General features: G+C 41.6%; 1 protein-coding gene across 2 annotated transcripts; it reads right to left on the reverse strand.

Annotated features, from left to right (window-relative positions):
• Nucleotides 1-1,782: 1,782 nt before the first annotated feature.
• C1QTNF8 (C1q and TNF related 8) lies at nucleotides 1,783-17,318 on the reverse strand. 2 transcript variants are annotated; one of them, XM_074964556.1, is made up of 4 exons: nucleotides 17,189-17,318; nucleotides 16,509-16,591; nucleotides 7,486-7,726; nucleotides 1,783-5,169 (listed from the first exon to the last, which is right to left on the reverse strand). In XM_074964556.1, the coding sequence occupies exons 3-4, from the start codon at nucleotides 7,709-7,711 to the stop codon at nucleotides 4,622-4,624; spliced, it is 774 nt and encodes a 257-aa protein (XP_074820657.1). In that variant the 5' UTR covers nucleotides 7,712-7,726; nucleotides 16,509-16,591; nucleotides 17,189-17,318; the 3' UTR covers nucleotides 1,783-4,621. The 2 variants fall into 2 exon arrangements, with proteins under 2 accessions (XP_074820657.1, XP_074820656.1); XM_074964555.1 differs by lacking the exon at nucleotides 16,509-16,591 and having other exon boundaries at nucleotides 17,189-17,312.
• Nucleotides 17,319-17,548: the final 230 nt, after the last annotated feature.

Genomic DNA, 17,548 nt, shown 5'->3' on the forward strand with positions numbered 1-17,548 from the left:
TTACTTCCTCATCAGACTCCACAATTAATGGAATATGTTTAGTAGACCTGGACTTTCCACAGTTAGACAAAGGGAGAAATGGGAGCAAGAGGTATTCACGATAGATGTTAAAGTGGTCAGTCTTCCAGGGACTGTATACAGTGGAAAGGAAAGAGACTTTTGATTCAAGCACTGGGCTGGGACTCAGGAGGTCTGAGTTCTGTTCCATTGTCTGCCACAGACTTACTGTATAACCTCAGCCAAGACACTTAATCTCTCTGTGCCTCAGTTCTCTATCTGTAAAATGGGGATAATACTTTTTCTCCTATCTTTTGTCTGTCTTACAGTGTAAGCTCTGGAGGACAGGGCCTGTCTAACTCTTTTTTTTTTTTTTAAACACAATGGAACTAGGTTCAGAACAGGCATCCAGGCTCTCTTGTTAATAATTGCATAAACTGGAATCTCTTTTATTCCCTTTAAAGGGTTATTCTGTCTCTCAAACCAATGTGGCTTCATTGATTTAGCTATGGCTAACATTGGTCATATCAGCAACTCAGACATTTTGAAATTACCCTGTCAAACTGATAATCAGAGCCTCTCTTACTGTGTGCGTAGGTGTTATGGATTTACAAACATTTCTGTTCATTTCCTGGTAGAAAGTAGCATTTGGAAAAGTCAAGGTGGATGAACATTAGCAATCTCTGGGCATGTTTTCTCAGTTCTGGATTATGTACTGTCAATAACACCAGCTGGGTTATGACATTTTAAAAGAGGCTTAGGGTTTTTTTCTTTTTAAGTACAGTAAATATGCTGAACTACAGAGGGTGAAAAACGCTGTTGTGAAATCTTTTTTCACGCTGTCGCCTTCGCCCCTGGAATTGTGTCCACCATCACTTGTTCAGTAGACACTCGTCAGCCAGCAAGCCACGGTTGCAAAATTTACCCACATGGGATTCCTTCAAAAGTAGACCAGAAGACACAGAGGAGGTGTAAAGCTTTTAAATTCCCCCAAATGTGATAAATAGCTGGGGAAACTTGAAAATACCTTTAGTAAGTATTGCGCAGTTGGAGTTTTTCCCTTGTGTATTTATATGTTCAAAGCAGGTTTCTCTACTAGTGCTTTCAATACTAAATGGCATGCTGCAAATAAGCAATGCAACCATTATTGCTTTTATCACCATCCTAATGGAAGCTGCTGATTAGAGAAGCCTTTTTTAAATTGCATAACAGCCCAATTTAGGTGACTGGGACTTTTGTTTACTTACAAGGAACAATTTACCTGGTTGCAGGTCAACAGATAATCTGCAGGAAACCCACTCTCTGTTCCATGCACTTTTCAAAGCTTACGAGTCTTCCAAATTTCATTTCCAGGGCTGTTTCAGCATACAACGCAAAAAGGGACTAGAGAGAAGGCAATGGGATCTGGAACCCCTCCAACTCCTCTATGTTGCTGGTTCGAATGTAGACCAGGATAGCATAGTTATCACCACTGTTGCAACTTCACTAAAAATTGGGATTAGTCTTTCAGCTGCAATCCAGGGGGCAAAAGAGGGCATAAACGAGATGGTGAAAGTGTGAAGAAAATGTGTTCCTGATATCTCCCATCCACAGGGTTTGCCCATATGATTACCAGGCAATGGCCCCTTACGGAAATGAAATTGGTCTAGTTTCTGGAGCACTTAGGTGTCAATATCACCATCATAGTTGGCAATACAGAGCTGGATTGTCAGTTATGGCATTTAGTTCTGCTCCATGAAGAGCAAGGGAAACAGATCCAATGGGTTCAGAACACTATCTTTATTACAGTTAATTCTCAGGTTAAATGATTGGTAACAAGAGATGTGCAGCAACAAGCAACAATTAGCCTAGCAAGACATACAGTACAATATAATGTAATGCATCCTCCATGCAAACATCCCACAAGGGGTGTGTGTACGGGGCAGGGACTAACAAATATATATTTGGTCTGTTTTCTGGTTCTAGCACATAGCATTTCACTGTTGTGTGCAGTGAATATTAAGAAACTAACACTGCAGCCTGCAGAAAGGAGGTTTTTGCACAATACAATCATTTCTCGACTGCCTAGAAATTATAGTAAACTAATTTTCATTGTTGATCCCTGGCAGTTGCCACTGGCTTCAGCTGGAGTGGTAGGTACTCAGTAACTCTGACAATCAGCCTCTCCTTACGATGGTTTCCATTAAAAAGGGAAAGGTGACACACTGTAATGCTCTTCGATATCCTTATCGGTCCTGCTCCAGCATACCCATCCCAATGGAGCTACACACATGATAAAAGTTATGTACCTTCTTAAGCGCTATGCTGGATTGGCGTGTTATGTTTAGGTCATTGCAATATTACATTCTAGGAAAAAGGACAAAATCATGAATTATAGCAAAGAAAGTCAGCATCGTTTTAAGGTAAGTGCACTGGGCCAACTAATGCTCTGTAATCCTGCAGCAACCCGACCCAAACCGGTTGGGCTGGACTGGAATAACTGAGAGGAGAATATGGCCCTTACATTTTCTAATAAAAAGAATTATTATCATTTATTATTTGTATTACTGTAGTGTCTTAAAGCCCCAAACATGGGCCAGGACCCCGTTGTGCTAGGTGCGGTACAAACACAGAACAAAAAGATGGTCCGTGTGCCAAACAGCTTGCGATCTAAGTGCAAGGCAAGAGACAACAGATGAAAACAGAGAGATAGCGGACTCCGATGAGACTATGTTGGTCAACATGATAGGCTGGGGTCTCAACACCCCAGTAGCCTAATCATTGCCATGGTCTTGGTAGGTATCGTGCAAAAGGAGAGTTTTGAAGAAGGAAAATGTTTGGTGTTAGATGTTTAAGGAGAGTTCCTGCCAAATGCGAGGGGCAGCACAGGAAAGAGCAGGAAGATGCTTGTTTCAAAATGCAACATGTGGGTGGTGATGGGCATCGTGGGCAGTTGGGAGAGAGGAGTCAACATCTTGATACTGAATGGCAGATGATAGATAGGGTGCTAGTCCATGAAGGGACTTGAAAGTGAAGACAAGTAGCTTATATTTGATGTGATAGAGAAGCAGGAGCCAGTAGAGATATGCAAAGAGAGGAGCGACACGGTCAGAGCAACAAACTAGGAAAATGATCCTTGCAGCAGCATTCTGAATGCATATGAGCATTGCCAAGAGACAGATGTTGCAGGACTCAAGATGCCAGAGAACAAGAGCCTGGATGAGAGTTTTAGGGGTGTGGATGGATAGGAAAGGCTGGATCTTAGAGCTGTTACGTAGAAAGAATCCGCAAGGTTTCGGTAGAGCCTGGAGGTGAAGCTCGAGAGAGATCTGAGTCAGAGATGATGTCCAGGTTACAGGCTCAAGTGACAGGAAGGATGGTGGCATTGTCCACAATGATCAAGAAAGGAGGTAGCGGGGAGGGCTTACCGGGACAGGCTCGGAGTGCGGGGAGGAAGACTATGAGCTTGGTTGTAGCCACTTTGAGCTTAAGCTGACAGTTAGACGTCCATGAGATGTCAGAGAGACAGGCCAAGATTTTCATTTGGACAGAAGCAGGCAGGTCTAGAGTAGAGGTTGATCTCCTCGTTGTCCACACAGCGATGGTAACTGAATTTGTGTTTGTGGATGAGATGACCCAGAGACAAGGTGTAGAGGAAAAAGAGAAGGCGACCAAGGACAGAGCCCTGTGGGACCCCCAGAGAAACTGAGAGGGGGAGATGAGGAAGATTTTTGAAGGACATGCTGAAGGAGTGATTAGAAGCTGGAGGAGACCCAGGAGAAGACTGAGTCACAGAAGCCAAGAGAGGACAAGATTTCAAGAGGAAGAGCCTGGCTGATTATGTCAAGGGCAGCTGGCAAGTCAACGAGGAGGAAGATGGAGCACCGGTTCTGAGCTTTATCTAGGAAATGGTCATTTTTGGTGACAGTGATTTCAGGGGAGTGCAAGGTATGGTTCTAGAATGGAACTGGAGGACAGGAACTGCAGACGGCAATCGTAAAATACAAAGACATCCTTTGTAAGCGAAGCAACCTGCAAACACTTTACTTTCATTGTAATCGTTAACTAGCTTGTCTAATATGACAGCTGGGGATTGAAAGGTGATCTTCAGATAATTACAGAGTACAAAAATGATTAGGCCACTCCACTAAAACAGAGCTGATAGGTTAAAACATTTTTGTAACCGAAGTAAAGTACTGAATGATTTTGGCAAGCTGTTTAGCAGAGATGTTGCAAGGGGCCTAGGGAAGACTTCAGAACAGTGTCCTTCTGTTTTACCATCTAGCTAACAATAAGCACAGCATCCCATGGGTCAGAAAGAGCTCAGGCCTTCTACGTATTCATCAAGTGGGCACTGCCATGTAATTTCTGTTCGTTTAGCTAGCAGTGCCCATTCCCCTCCCACGCATGCTCACACCCGTGCTCTTCACATTAAGATTGTTGCATGAGAAATATCTCTAATTGACTGAAAGGATTAGCAAGCCAAAAAGCAGATCAGCTGGCTGCTAGCCACAATCAGACCATGAAAATATTTAGTGCATATTTATTTCCATGTTGACATAGACATGTGCGCTTTTAAAGAGGGGAGTTAGTAATCTACCCAAGGAGCTCTACTAAAGCACTGAGCCCAAAGATGCAGAATTGGCTACTCTATGGCTGGTTTAATTAAATGGCCATTGAAGGTGATGTAAATATCAGACTCCTCACTATAGATGCCATTTTCCCTCTCTCGTTTAAACATTCTCACCCAGACCTCATCTCCTTCCTGCAGCTCGAGCATGAGACTCTGGCTCTGCATGATACTCCGATCACTGGGCTGGGCATAGAGGATGGCCACTTCCTTATTGTTCTTCATTAAGTGCAGGTAGGTCTCTTTGAAGTTCCAGGTGTGGACATTAAGGTTTAAGAAGTAGATCCCTGGCACATAGCAGAAGAATTTCCCTGTGAACATGCTGAAGTGTTTGTAGAGATTCACAAACTCCGTATCAAAAGTGACATGCTGGAAATAATCAGAGCTATGGAGAGGTTTTCTCCGGCCCACTGAAAAGGCAGCATAATGCAGCTTGCAGGAATTGCCTGGTGGACCAACCTGGCCTTTCTGACCTTTCCGTCCGTTATAACCACGTAGCCCTCGTTCTCCATCCTTTCCAGCCCCTCCGGTGATCCCTTTCTCTCCCAGGTCACCTTTCTCACCTATGATCACAAAGAGGAATTAAGTTGCAAACATATGCACACACACTACATGCCACAGAGACGTCTGGATGGAGATAGCCAGCATCCCAACTGGTAAAATAACACTTTCTCAATGGCAGCATTGAGAAATATTTATCATAACTAAATCACATCTAGGTTTGAATTCAGGAACACTATTGACAGGAACCCGCTAGCTAGCATGCCTATTCCATATATTAACCACACAACAAATAAGATAGCTTTCTCTGATACATTATAGATTTATAGATTCCAGCTGCAGAAGGGACCACTCTGATCATCTAGGGTATGCAATTTTACATTTGCATTATTATTTCCAACCAGATTATTGGAAGGATTAAACTATAAAATTCAAGAGCACATGGACATTTTGCTAGGGAGAGAAGGCTAGAGTCCTAATTTTTTTATTAATTGAGCTATAATCTGTGTTAATAGGATGGATAGTGAGAACAATTATTCATGGAACCTTTGGTAACCACTATGTAGAATTTGTTTTTAGCATGTCCATACCTCTTTTCATTCATGGGAACAACATGTTGTCAAGGTTCCTCCCCCACTCTGAACGCTAGGGTACAGATGTGGGGACCTGCATGAAAAACCTCCTAAGCTTATCTTTACCAGCTTAGGTCAAAACTTCCCCAAGGTACAAAATATTCCACCCTTTGTCCTTGGATTGGCTGCTACCACCACCAAACAAATACTGGTTACTGGGGAAGAGCTGTTTGGAAATGTCTTTCCCCCCAAATACTTCCCAAAACCTTGCACCCCACTTCCTGGACAAGGTTTGGTAAAAAGCCTCACCAATTTGCCTAGGTGACTACAGACCCAGACCCTTGGATCTTAAGAACAATGAACAATCCTCCCAACACTTGCACCCCCCCTTTCCTGGGAAATGTTGGATAAAAAGTCTCACCAATTTGCATAGGTGACCACAGACCCAAACCCTTGGGTCTGAGAACAATGAAAAAGCATTCAGTTTTCTTACAAGAAGACTTTTAATGGAAATAGGAGTAAATAGAAGTAAAGAAATCCCCTCTGTAAAATCAGGATAATAGATACCTTACAGGGTAATTAGATTCAAAACATAGAGAATCCCTCTAGGCAAAACCTTAAGTTACAAAAAAGATACACAGACAGAAATAGTTATTCTATTCAGCACAATTCTTTTCTCAGCCATTTAAAGAAATCATAGTCTAACACGTACCTAGCTAGATTACTTACTAAAAGTTCTAAGACTCCATCCCTGGTCTATCCCTGGCAAAAGCAGCATAAAGACAGACACACAGACCTTTGTTTCTCTCCCTCCTCCCAGCTTTTGAAAGTATCTTGTCTCCTCATTGGTCATTTTGGTCAGGTGCCAGCGAGGTTACCTGTAGCTTCTTAACCCTTTACAGGTGAGAGGAGTTTTCCTCTGGCCAGGAGAGATTTTAAAGGGGTTTACCCTTCCCTTTATATTTATGACACATGCTTTATTCTCGTTTTTGTTTTTTGGTACGAATATTTGCAGAAAGTGAATTTTCACCCCTTAGCTGAGTGATTTATGATTTAGGTGACCAACTACCTAGGGTGAGTAAGAGAGAGGATGGCAAAAACAAAGGGATAAAAACATGGGATGATATCCTAGCCCCATTGACTTCAATGTGTGAACCACCTAGGTCCATGAACCCGACCCATATCATTTACATATGTACAGTTACACACATACAGGCTTTCTGTGGCAGAGAAGAAGGGAGTAACTATGGGCGTGGTTGATGGGAAACAGAACAAAACATCCAAGTTTAATAGATTCATATGTTTTAATGCCAGAAGGGACCATTATTACTATCTAGTCTGACCTGAATAACGTAGAAACTCACCCAATCCTTCCTGTATCAACCTCATAACTTCTGTTTGAGCTACACCATATCTTTTAGAAAGTTATTCAGTCTTGATTCAAAGATAATACATGATGGAGAGTCTGCCAGGTCCCTAGATATGTCATTCCAATGGGTAATCACCCTTGGTATTAAAATATATATGCCTTGTTTCTAGCCTGAATTTGTTTAGCTTTAGCTTCCTGCCATTGGAGCTCATCCAGCCATCTCCCGGTAGATTACAAAGCTGTCAACTCTCAGACATCTTTTCCACATATAGGTAGTTATGGCCTGTAACCAAGTTGCCTCCTGACCTTCTCTTGGATAAACTATATAGACTGAGCAGCTTCGGTTCTTAAGAGATGTGTGTTTTCCACCTTGGAGGAGGTACATGGCTTGTGAAGTTATGGTAAATTCACAAAGTGTGGTCCTGGGCTTGACTCACCTTTCAGGATGGTGATATCTATTGTGGGCTGGACTTTGGGCACTGAATAGGCGGGGTCATTGCTCATCCTAGTGGCTCGTGACGAGGCGAAGGAGACTGGCTCTTCTGAAGGCCCACAACATCGCACGCATGAAAGCCGCCGGGCTTCCCGTCTCAGCGAGCCCTTTTCTCGTAGGGTGCCAGCATTCACAGTGGATACCAAAAGCATCAGAAGCACAGCACTCATCTTCAGCTGAGCCAGCTGGAGCAGGAGAGTAATAGGAATGATTAATGTGGTGATTTAAGCCAGAGCAATCATTGGCCACCTATTCACTTACCTTAGGGTTCCCTTCTTTATTTCATTATACTGGTGTAGCACTTAGTCAGGGATGAGGGACCCATTCCACTAGGCGATGTACACCCACAACAAAGAGAGAGTACCTACCTTTGAGTTTACAAACTAAGTATGTCTGAAGAGACAACAGATGGATACAACATAAAGACTGGAGAGATCATGACCTAACAAAGAGATGATTATTAGTGTCGCAAGTACTGGTCACAGCACACCTACTGTGTAACCATTGTCGAACCAATGTTTGCCAAAGGCTCTGGATGAAAAGCACAAAATATTACTAGATATTAGTATTATTACTTATTATTTATTATTTATGTATTTAATTATTGGTGTTATTTACTATTACAATCTCTAATTATTGCAATTCTAAAAATAATGCAAACTCATATGTAACAAACATAACTCTCCAAAATAAAGAGAGAGAGAGAAACTATGATTTCAGAAAAACCTTCAACTGAAAAAAAAAATCACCATTTGCTCCAGGTAACCTTCCTTTCAGCCTGTTAGTTAACCACTGTAAGACAGACTATGCTTTTATGACTATATCAGTTTGTTGCTTCCTGCAGAATTCTGTGTAGGCTTCATATTTGCATTGCTGAATATGTATACCGGAAAGCCAAACATCCCCAATGAATGCAGCCATAAGTGACTGTTGCTTTGCACGAACACTGGTTCTTGAATTTTAATATTGATTTTTGTACTGTATTGTTGGCAAGCTCCAAAATCCTGAATTGCAAATGAGAAGTGAAGGGAAATATAGTAGACAGTGGATAGGAGGAGACCTTCTAGCATACAGTTTTCAGTCTTCTTACCAAGGATGGAAGTAGAAACATCACCTTAGTGGCGAAAATCACAGTCTTCATTAACTTCAGGGAAATTACAAGTTGTTTCTTGCAAAAAATTATGCCCCTTCCCCCCAATCTCAACATCCATTGAAATCCAAGAAAAGACTTTAATTTACTTCAACAGACTTTGGATCAGGCACTTCATGAACACGTTAGTACTGCAGCAATTCTTACTAGACTATCAGGGGAAGGTGGGAGAAGTGATGGATGGATGCCCCAGTTATGGTAAATACATGATCTGCACAAAGATCCTGTTCACAGTAGATTTCAAACCATGGTAAGCCAGATTGGTTCTCCTGAGCTGGGAAGCACTATGCCTTCACCAGCTGGAGAATGGATTCGTGCAGAGAATATGGAACAAATTTTCATGAGGGCTGTCCTGGCACTTTCTAGGAGACATTTTCCTCTGGTGTTTTTTTCAAATTTATCATCCAGAAAGAATCAGAACCCACACATCCTTATTATTCAGTTGTTCTGTTCTGTCTAACTCACGATGAGACTCGAGGAATGCTTATTAACATGCTAAACTAATTCTAGTCAATAGCATGGAAAAAACTACCCATCCATTTGGAGCGGTCAACAGTCCTTCACCAAATTTTGAATAATTTTAAAAGATTTTTTTCATTCACAGTATACAGAAATCTGGTTTTAGGTATCAGTTTTATAGAACAAGGTTCTCATTTACACTAATGACCCTTTACACCACTCTGGCAGCACAAAAGGGCCTTTAAACTGGGTGTCATTTAGAGCTCCACTCACTTGAAGGACCCTTTAAATTGGCAGAATATTGTAAAGGGGTCTTAGTGTAAATGTGAATCAGGCCTCAGAGAGGTGACCCATTGGACAAAGTATATCATGCTTAAATGGTGTATGGCCCACAGAGGACATTCTGTTTATGGGCAACAAGTTTCTAGGCTCACTTAGGGCCTGACCTACAGTTTACTGCAGTACTGTATTTGCTCAGCAATATAAAGATCTGTATTAGCTTCACTCGATCTACAAATTATTCAGCTCCAACTTAATTTCAGCCAAAGATGAAGGTATTTAGCTCTTCTCAGGGCCTGGGCCTTCTAGTCAGTAACCTTTGAGATATATTGTAGGAGACTGTCAGTTCAATCTCAAAGTATTGAGTTTAGGAGACATAACTGCTTTATGCCTGCTTTTAATACCTTACTTGAGGACAATCAGAGAATTCATTAAGAAAAATATTTCTAATGTGGCCAGAGATGGAAAATTCATAAATGTGGAGACATTAACTCTTGTGATTAAAATACACTATCCTCATTAGGCAGAAGAATGGTGGTTATAACTAACAGATTAGCAAGTGTGAGGGTTTTGCTATTAAAAAAAATGAGAGAACTCATCCACTCAGTGACTTTTTTTTTTCTTTTTTTAAGTCTCAGAAAAAGAGCAGTGTTCTGGCTCTATGCACATTGTAACACCATTGGGGAAATCAACAAAGTCCATATTTTCTTCCATGATCCATGAAGGGTCAAAATGCAAGCATTTGGCTAGAATTTCCTTTTGCTATGAAAAACACTGTCAACTGAGAAAATCATCCATCCATAGACTGAACCTCTTAGATCTAAGCTAAAGAAAAAATTCCCCTGATGGCTCTTGCATTCTCATGAAGCATATCCCAACATCACTGACAATATTTCAATCACGTTTTTTTTTAAAGATCAACTCTAGTTCATAAAGGAATTAATTCAGGGGAGTCCTAGAGCCTGCGTTATATACAGGAGGTCAGACTACATGATCACAGTGGTCCCTTCTGGCCTAAAAATCTGTGAGTCAATGGAATCCAGGAAATACATTTTCTTTCAGACCTATGGAGTTTGGGCCTCACCAAGGTTTTCTACTGTGTCTTGGTGTGTGTATACCACTGTCCTCTTCTGGATGGAATTTTTAGACCTGATTTAGATCCGAATGGTAGAAACCTGTGTATCTGAATGACACGTGGACCATGTGTAGTTAGATGAGACTACCGGGGTTTTTGAGCATGCATGTGGTTATAGATTGTTACTAGTAGAGAGGAGAGGAGATGCAAAATAGAGAGCTGGGGGGAAAGAGGCAAATGGAGGGAGAGGAATAAACCAACCAAATAAAGCCACAGTAGAGAATTTTTGAAAGTTTGAAAGCCATTCGGTATAAAGACACACAGCAACTAAAGGAAAAGGAGAAATCTAGAAAGCAGAATGAGTGAATAAAAAGAGACCAAGCTCTGAGTTACAGGGAAGCAACCTAATACAGAGGGGGAAAAATAAGAGAAGAAAAGTAAGTCTAGAGATTGGCTGGAAAAACCCATCAGAAACCTGGAGAAAGAGGCAAGAAGGTACAATACAAGAAAAGAAAAATGTAAAAAGCGGGAGAGAGCCAAAACCATAACAGCCAGGAAGGAAATAGATGTGGGGAGGGTTGTGTGTTTTTTCTTATTAAAGACAGTTATTGGGATCTTACTGTCCCAAGTATGGCGATAACCTGTTTTCTCTCAACAAGAAGGCAGGTGTATCTTCTTCTGAACAACGAACTCTAATTGTTATCACCTTCACTTCCAATAAAGATCTGGCAGTCTGTGCGTCTTCAGAAAATAAATCAAAATCCTGTACCAGAGGAATGTTTGTCCTACTTTCTGATACTGATCCGACATGCTTGTTTGCGTCTAAAATGATATATTAGCTCAACACTGAATGCCCGGAGACTGCAAAGCTGATCTCTTTCTTATTTGATCACCCTTCATGGTGCCTCTAGAGAGAGATTCATTTTCGAAGCAGCAGGTCAGAAATAGAAGTATAAATCAGCTTATTTCTTTGCTGTGAAAAATGTTTCCCTGCTATGAAAACGAGAATCCCCAGATGTCTGTTGTCCCACTGAGTAGAAAGCCCAGACATGGGATCATACACAGTCATCATGTTATTAACACCTATAACTGAATTAAAAGGAATTTTTTTTATTTGTCTGGTATTCTTAGCTGCTACTTGCTATAGGAGGAGGCTCCAAGACAAAGGAGGACTTTTCCAAAATACAGTTCAGGGGGTTACAAGCTTCCTACCAAATGATGTATTTCTTTCATTTTTGCTGCACCTTCAAGGACCCTAAAACAAAGGAGCAGAAATACAGCAAAACAAAAACAAACAAAGAAAAACGGTATTTGGGAGACTTCTTGGAGAGAGGGACCCAACCCACAACATTTACATCTGGAATTGAACTTTCCCACATTTCAGGGAGCCAAGATCAGAAGGTTTGGATTTGAATGTGTATTTTCCCAAGCTTCAAAAGTGTTTGGATCCTGACTTTTAGGTTTGGGATCAGTTCTGATTTCTAGCCCAATTTTGCAGATGTCCTCGGTTTAAATAAACTCTGAAAAAGTATCTGAATTTTTCAGAGTTTGTCCATAGAGCACCCAACTTCTGAACCTTTTGAGGTTTGCCCATTTTAATTCCTTCCACACCTAGATCCATGTTCCCTGACAGTAGACTTGACCAAACTATGTATGCGATGGCGCTGATAATTCCTCATTACGAGAGCTCCACATACTTTGATCTGTCAGATTTCCATTAACGAGCTTTTGTTACTTTAAGGGGATGCTGCTTCTCAGCTAATCTGATTCCAAATAGGCAATTTCAATGACAGAAGAAAAATTTCTTGCTGTCCTGATAACACTGCCAAATGCCCTGCTCTGAACCCAGGAAGTTCAGCATTAGTGTGCTCAATTTCAGGTGGAAATTAAAACTAAACAAACATTGACATTTTCTCCCACAATTGGCAGAATAGAGCTTCTTTGGATGTTAAATGGGGATAGCTTCAAAACCGTTTTTTTTTTGGTCATTTTTCTCTCCCGCTCTGCATTTCTGACTAGGATGACAATGTTAAACCAACATAAGACACTGTTCCTAAGGTATTTCTTAGGTACTTGAAGGGACGATTTAACTGGGAATTGGTCCTGCTTCGAGCAGGGGGTTGGACTAGATGACCTTCTGGGGTCCCTTCCAACCCTGATATTCTATGATTCTATGATTCTATTTCTGCCAGACCAGAGCAGGAAGTACTACAGTCTCATGAAAGTCTGTCTCCCCTATAGCAAATTCAACAGATTCTGAAAAATGTAAATGTCCAAACTTTGGTGCTCATTTGCAAACAGAACCCGCATCTTATTACTGAGACTGAGCTCCCTTACATCAGTGGCAAAGCAGGTGTGGTATGAATAGCCATGGCAGAGTTTGATTTATTTTTTTTAATGATTTTGACAGATATCAATGTTTATTTTTATTTCTATCCAGTTAAATTTTCACCGTTGTCCAAAATGATGGGTTTTAAGCATTTTTATTGTTATCTATTTAAATTTCCATTGTTGTGGGAAATTATAAGGGGGGTGTCAGACAATCATTATTTAATGACAGTGGACATCCAGATTCCTCTCTGAATGAGGTGGTATAACTCATCAAATAACAAAGGTGAACAATGAATGTGTTTATGCAGCTGGGTTGGCTTTAACAAACACTGGCTGTTTCATTTGATTCTAGAGGGAAGGGTCACATATATGGTGCTAGAGTCTGTTTGAACATAGATTTAAAAATAATAATAATAAAGTGAATGACATGCAAGGAAAGGGGGGTGTCATAAATATAAAGGGAAGGGTAACCGCCTTTCTGTACACAGTGCTATAAAATCCCTCCTGGCCAGAGGCAAAACCCTTTCACCTGTAAAGGGTTAAGAAGCTAAGGTAACCCCGTTGGCACCTGACCCAAAATGGCCAATGAGGGGACAAGATTCTTTCAAATCTGAAGGGGGGAAGGGACAAAGGGTTTGGTCTGTCTGTGTGATGCTTTTGCCGGGAACAGATCAGAAATGCAAGCCTTCCAACTCCTGTTAAGTTAGGAAGTAATCTAACTAGAAAATGCATTAGATTTTCTTTTTTTTAATGGCTGGTAAAATCAGCTGTGCTGGAGGGAATGTATATTCCTGTTTTTGTGTCTTTTTGTAATTTAAGGTTTTGCCTAGAGGGATTCTCCATGTTTTGAATCTGATTACCCTGTAAGGTATTTACCATCCTGATTTTACAGAGGTGATTCTTTTACCTTTTCTTTAATTAAAATTCTTCTTTTAAGAACCTGATTGATTTTTCATTGTTCTTAAGATCCAAGGGTTTGGGTCTGTGTTCACCTGTACCAATTGGTGAGGATTATTATCAAGCCTTCCCCAGGAAAGGGGGTGTAGGGTTTGGGGGGATATTTTGGGGAAGACGTCTCCAAGTGGGCTCTTTCCCTTTCTTTGTTTAAAACACTTAGTTGTGGCAGCATACGGTTCAAGGACAAGGCAAAGTTTGTACCTTGGGGAAGTTTTTAACCTAAGCTGGTAAGAATAAGCTTAGGGGGTCTTTCATGCAGGTCCCCACATCTGTACCCTAGAGTTCAGAGTGGGGAGGAACCTTGACACGTGACCTTCTTCCCACCCACACTCACAGTTTCCCTCCACTCTGAGGGTATCTGGGAGGCATCTGGGCCTGAGGGCCTCTGGTGTGATTCCGGTGCAATGATCTGTAGTCTGTTGGGGTTCTTGGGGCAGTTGGCCTTTACATGTCCCAGCTCGTTACATTTAAAACATTGCCCAGCTGTCTGGTCACTGGGATGAGGTGGGCTGCTGGAGAATAGTATATATGGTGCTAGAGTCTGTCGTAACATAGATTTAAAAATAATAATAAAGTGAATGACATGCAAGGAAAGGGGGGTTAATATCCAAATGAACAACTCACACTCCTCCAGTCTGACCATTCAGTTTGGTTTCTCTACAAGCTGAAGGCAAGTCAGCCTGGGGAAAAGGAATCTCTCTAGTTTATAAATATGCCTTGTGGGTAGGGGCATAGTATTCTGGAGATGTGGGTTAAATTCCTGGTTCTGGCACAGACTTTGTGTGACCTTGGCCAACACTTAATCTATCCTGTGCCTCAGTTTTCTATCTGTAAAGTTGGGATAATATTTTATTTGCTCACACAGGGGTTGTGAGGATAAAATTCATTCATAACTGGGAGGCACTTGATGAAGGCCAGGTAAGTAGGTAGATCTATTCTTGAGTCACAGGATGTCTGTTTAAATTTCTGCTAATATAGTCCTTTCCCTTTATTCCTAGGATTTGTCCTGGTCACTTAAAAACGCCGTTCTAAGATTACCTTTCCTTTAACTGACAGAGCAGCTTAAGCCACTGCCCAGTTCACTGAGGATAAACATCCTCAACTAAAACCCAGTAGCTGATTTAAGGTAAAGATCCCTTTTGTATGGTATAGCTGGAAAACACACAGCAATTTGTTGTACTGCAGGCTTTTGAATTGATCCGAGGATGGAGCCCCCTTCTAGTAGCAGAAACGTGCCTTCTGCTTTACCTTTATTACCTTCTGGGAAGTCTTCAATGTTGGCTAACAGGTTCCCCGCTCCTGGTGGTGGAAATGGCTGGAAGCGAAGAACTTTAAGGCTGTTACACTGTGAACACTAGACTCCATCTTGGAAGTAATTTGATTTTGCTGGAGGAGCTAAAGTTTCTTCTTGGATGATTCATTATGCAAAGGCCTTGCCACTCTCCAGAGCCGTTAGCACTACAAGGTCTGCAAGTCCAAACAGCTGAGCAATTTCTTCTCCGTGCAATGGCTCATGGTGAAATGGGTGGGCAGCCATTCTTAGAAACTATAGCACACACTGAGTAATAATTAACATTCTTGCAGCCATGAATTGACTTGCAAATTCATGAAGAGGAAGAGTTAGATTCAAAAGGGCAATGTGGTTCGAAATACCTACGTTATTCATTGCCTAGTGCAGATGACCCACTGGTAGCTTCCTCTGTTCACGCTGTTTTCAAAACATTTTGGGATTAATCTGAAGAGGATTCCCTAGCATTGCAAGCAGAATCTAAATTGGCTGAAATCCTTTTAATGCTGCTGCTTATAGCTTCCTCGCTTTGTATGAATACATGCCGATACATACAAAAAGAGTTTCTAAGAGCCTGAAGCAAACCCCTAGACTTGTACACTCCAAAAGCTGGGCTTGTTTTGAACTGGATCTTAACACTGCAGAAGCTCAGATTAGACCCAAGCTCACTGGCTGGCTGGTCCTTCCTTTTAAATGGGCTACACAAAAGTTTTGATTCAAACTTTGCCACTCAACAAGTTTTTAATCCAATTCCTAATAAAAAGGGATAGAATTATTCTGTTACTATATTTATATCACTAATTCAGATCCAGTGTAAGCAGACATAACTCCACTGTGATCTGGGGAGTAGCACCTGGGGTTTTAAACCATGGTTTTAAACCAGGTGTCAATTGCCCTCTGGTTCACCAATAATTTGGGATGGTAAACAGTTACTTTTTCTTACTAAAGAAATAAAAATCCCTTTCTAGTTCACCTTTCCCCTGAGCGGGATTTGGCGTGTGCATCCAGAGTCCCTACTTGCCAGGATGATTGCCATGGATTGGAAATGGCCATGCTTTTTTACTAGGCGGGCCCTTGAAAGGAATCCCATTTTCGCAGCATGTCCAGACAATGATTCAGCCCTGCTTTGTGGAGAGAGGAGACAAGTTACAGTGAAATAATACGCAGGGCAATTGCCCAGATGAAGCAAATTAACTGACTGTGTCTCATGCTCCTTTGCACTCTGCTGGTGGAAATATCGTTTGTCTCAGTGACTCACCAGCAATGAGTCACCTGATCTTTGGACTTTCTTGGTTTCAGCTAAAGGCTGAAATTGTTTGGAGGGTTTGTTTGCTTTTTTCAGCAACTAAAATGTTTTCACAGCACAGATTGACGTGTCGCAGCAGAACGGCACAAATACCCCGTTTCAAATTGCCACACTCATCCTACCTGTGAAATAGCTGAGAGTGGATGCTGAGTCCAATATGACCGGCGGGTCTCTCCTTCAATCCATGCGACCTGCACTACTGTGACTAACAATCATAATAATAACAACAATTAATAACTGATTACTATATCTCTCGCCCCTGAGCCACTCTGGTACCACACTTGATTCCTGGCTGAGGCTAAGAAAAAAAGCACAATCAAAACTGTTGAGTCCGTGTTGATTCCATGCCTGTCTCCCCCTTCTTTCCTCCATCACATCTGTTCTAGCAGAGAGTTGATCTGCAGACTAATACAGCTGAAGGTCACTATAGCTCAGGAGGCTTTCAGAAATAACGGCAAGCATCACAGAGCAGGGGCCCTGGTTGTATACAACAGGGTCATGGTGACTCTTCCACCACTTACCCCACACCAGACAATAGTACAAAATATATTCATGCCTCAATGTCTGTGGTGACTAATGAAACAATGAGCGTTAAGTGGGAACAAATCAGAGCCAGTTCAGTGACATTCTGGAAAGCCCATGCGCTTCCTTTCACTTATTTTGCATGTGGCAGCAAGCAGAAAGTGAGGCACAGCCATCCCTTTATAGTGACTCACGAGAACAGCCTGCAGCCGCTGGTTGGGAAGAGTTCTGACTCCAGATCGATACTGTTTTGCCATCTATGTAGATCCATTTAACTTACCTTGTGACTCAAAATCCCCTTCTCCTTAATTTCCTTGTTGTTGCCTAGTGAGCTTCATAATATGAAAGCCCCTGTTCATTCAGCTGTTGGTCTGGTGGCTTCTGTTGCTGCAACTTCCTTGCCGGTGTCCAAAGGAAACAGTGAGTGTCAGTCCAACTTCTTATGAAACTCAGCAGCTACAGCGCAGACAGTTTGCAAGTGATTTTTCTTTGCTACTTGTTTTCATCCAATTGTGCTGGATTGGGCTCCTGCTTTCTTGTTTTGCTGTTGCCTTCTCGGCATTTGGAGGAAGTCTGTCAGGCTGCACAGCTCCTCTCACAATAATAGAGATGAAGAATTTTAAAAAAACAAAAACAAATC

The sequence above is a fragment of the Natator depressus genome, chromosome 10 (genome assembly GCF_965152275.1).
Source record: "Natator depressus isolate rNatDep1 chromosome 10, rNatDep2.hap1, whole genome shotgun sequence".
Taxonomy (NCBI): Eukaryota; Metazoa; Chordata; order Testudines; family Cheloniidae; genus Natator; species Natator depressus.

Coding starts and splice junctions, on each gene's coding strand:
- C1QTNF8 (XM_074964556.1), bottom strand. CDS start 7,711: ATGAGTGCTGTGCTTCTGATGCTTTTGGTATCCACTGTGAATGCTGGC. Junction 5,170..7,485: donor AGATATCACCATCCTGAAAG/GTGAGTCAAGCC, acceptor TTGTGATCATAG/GTGAGAAAGGTGACCTGGGA.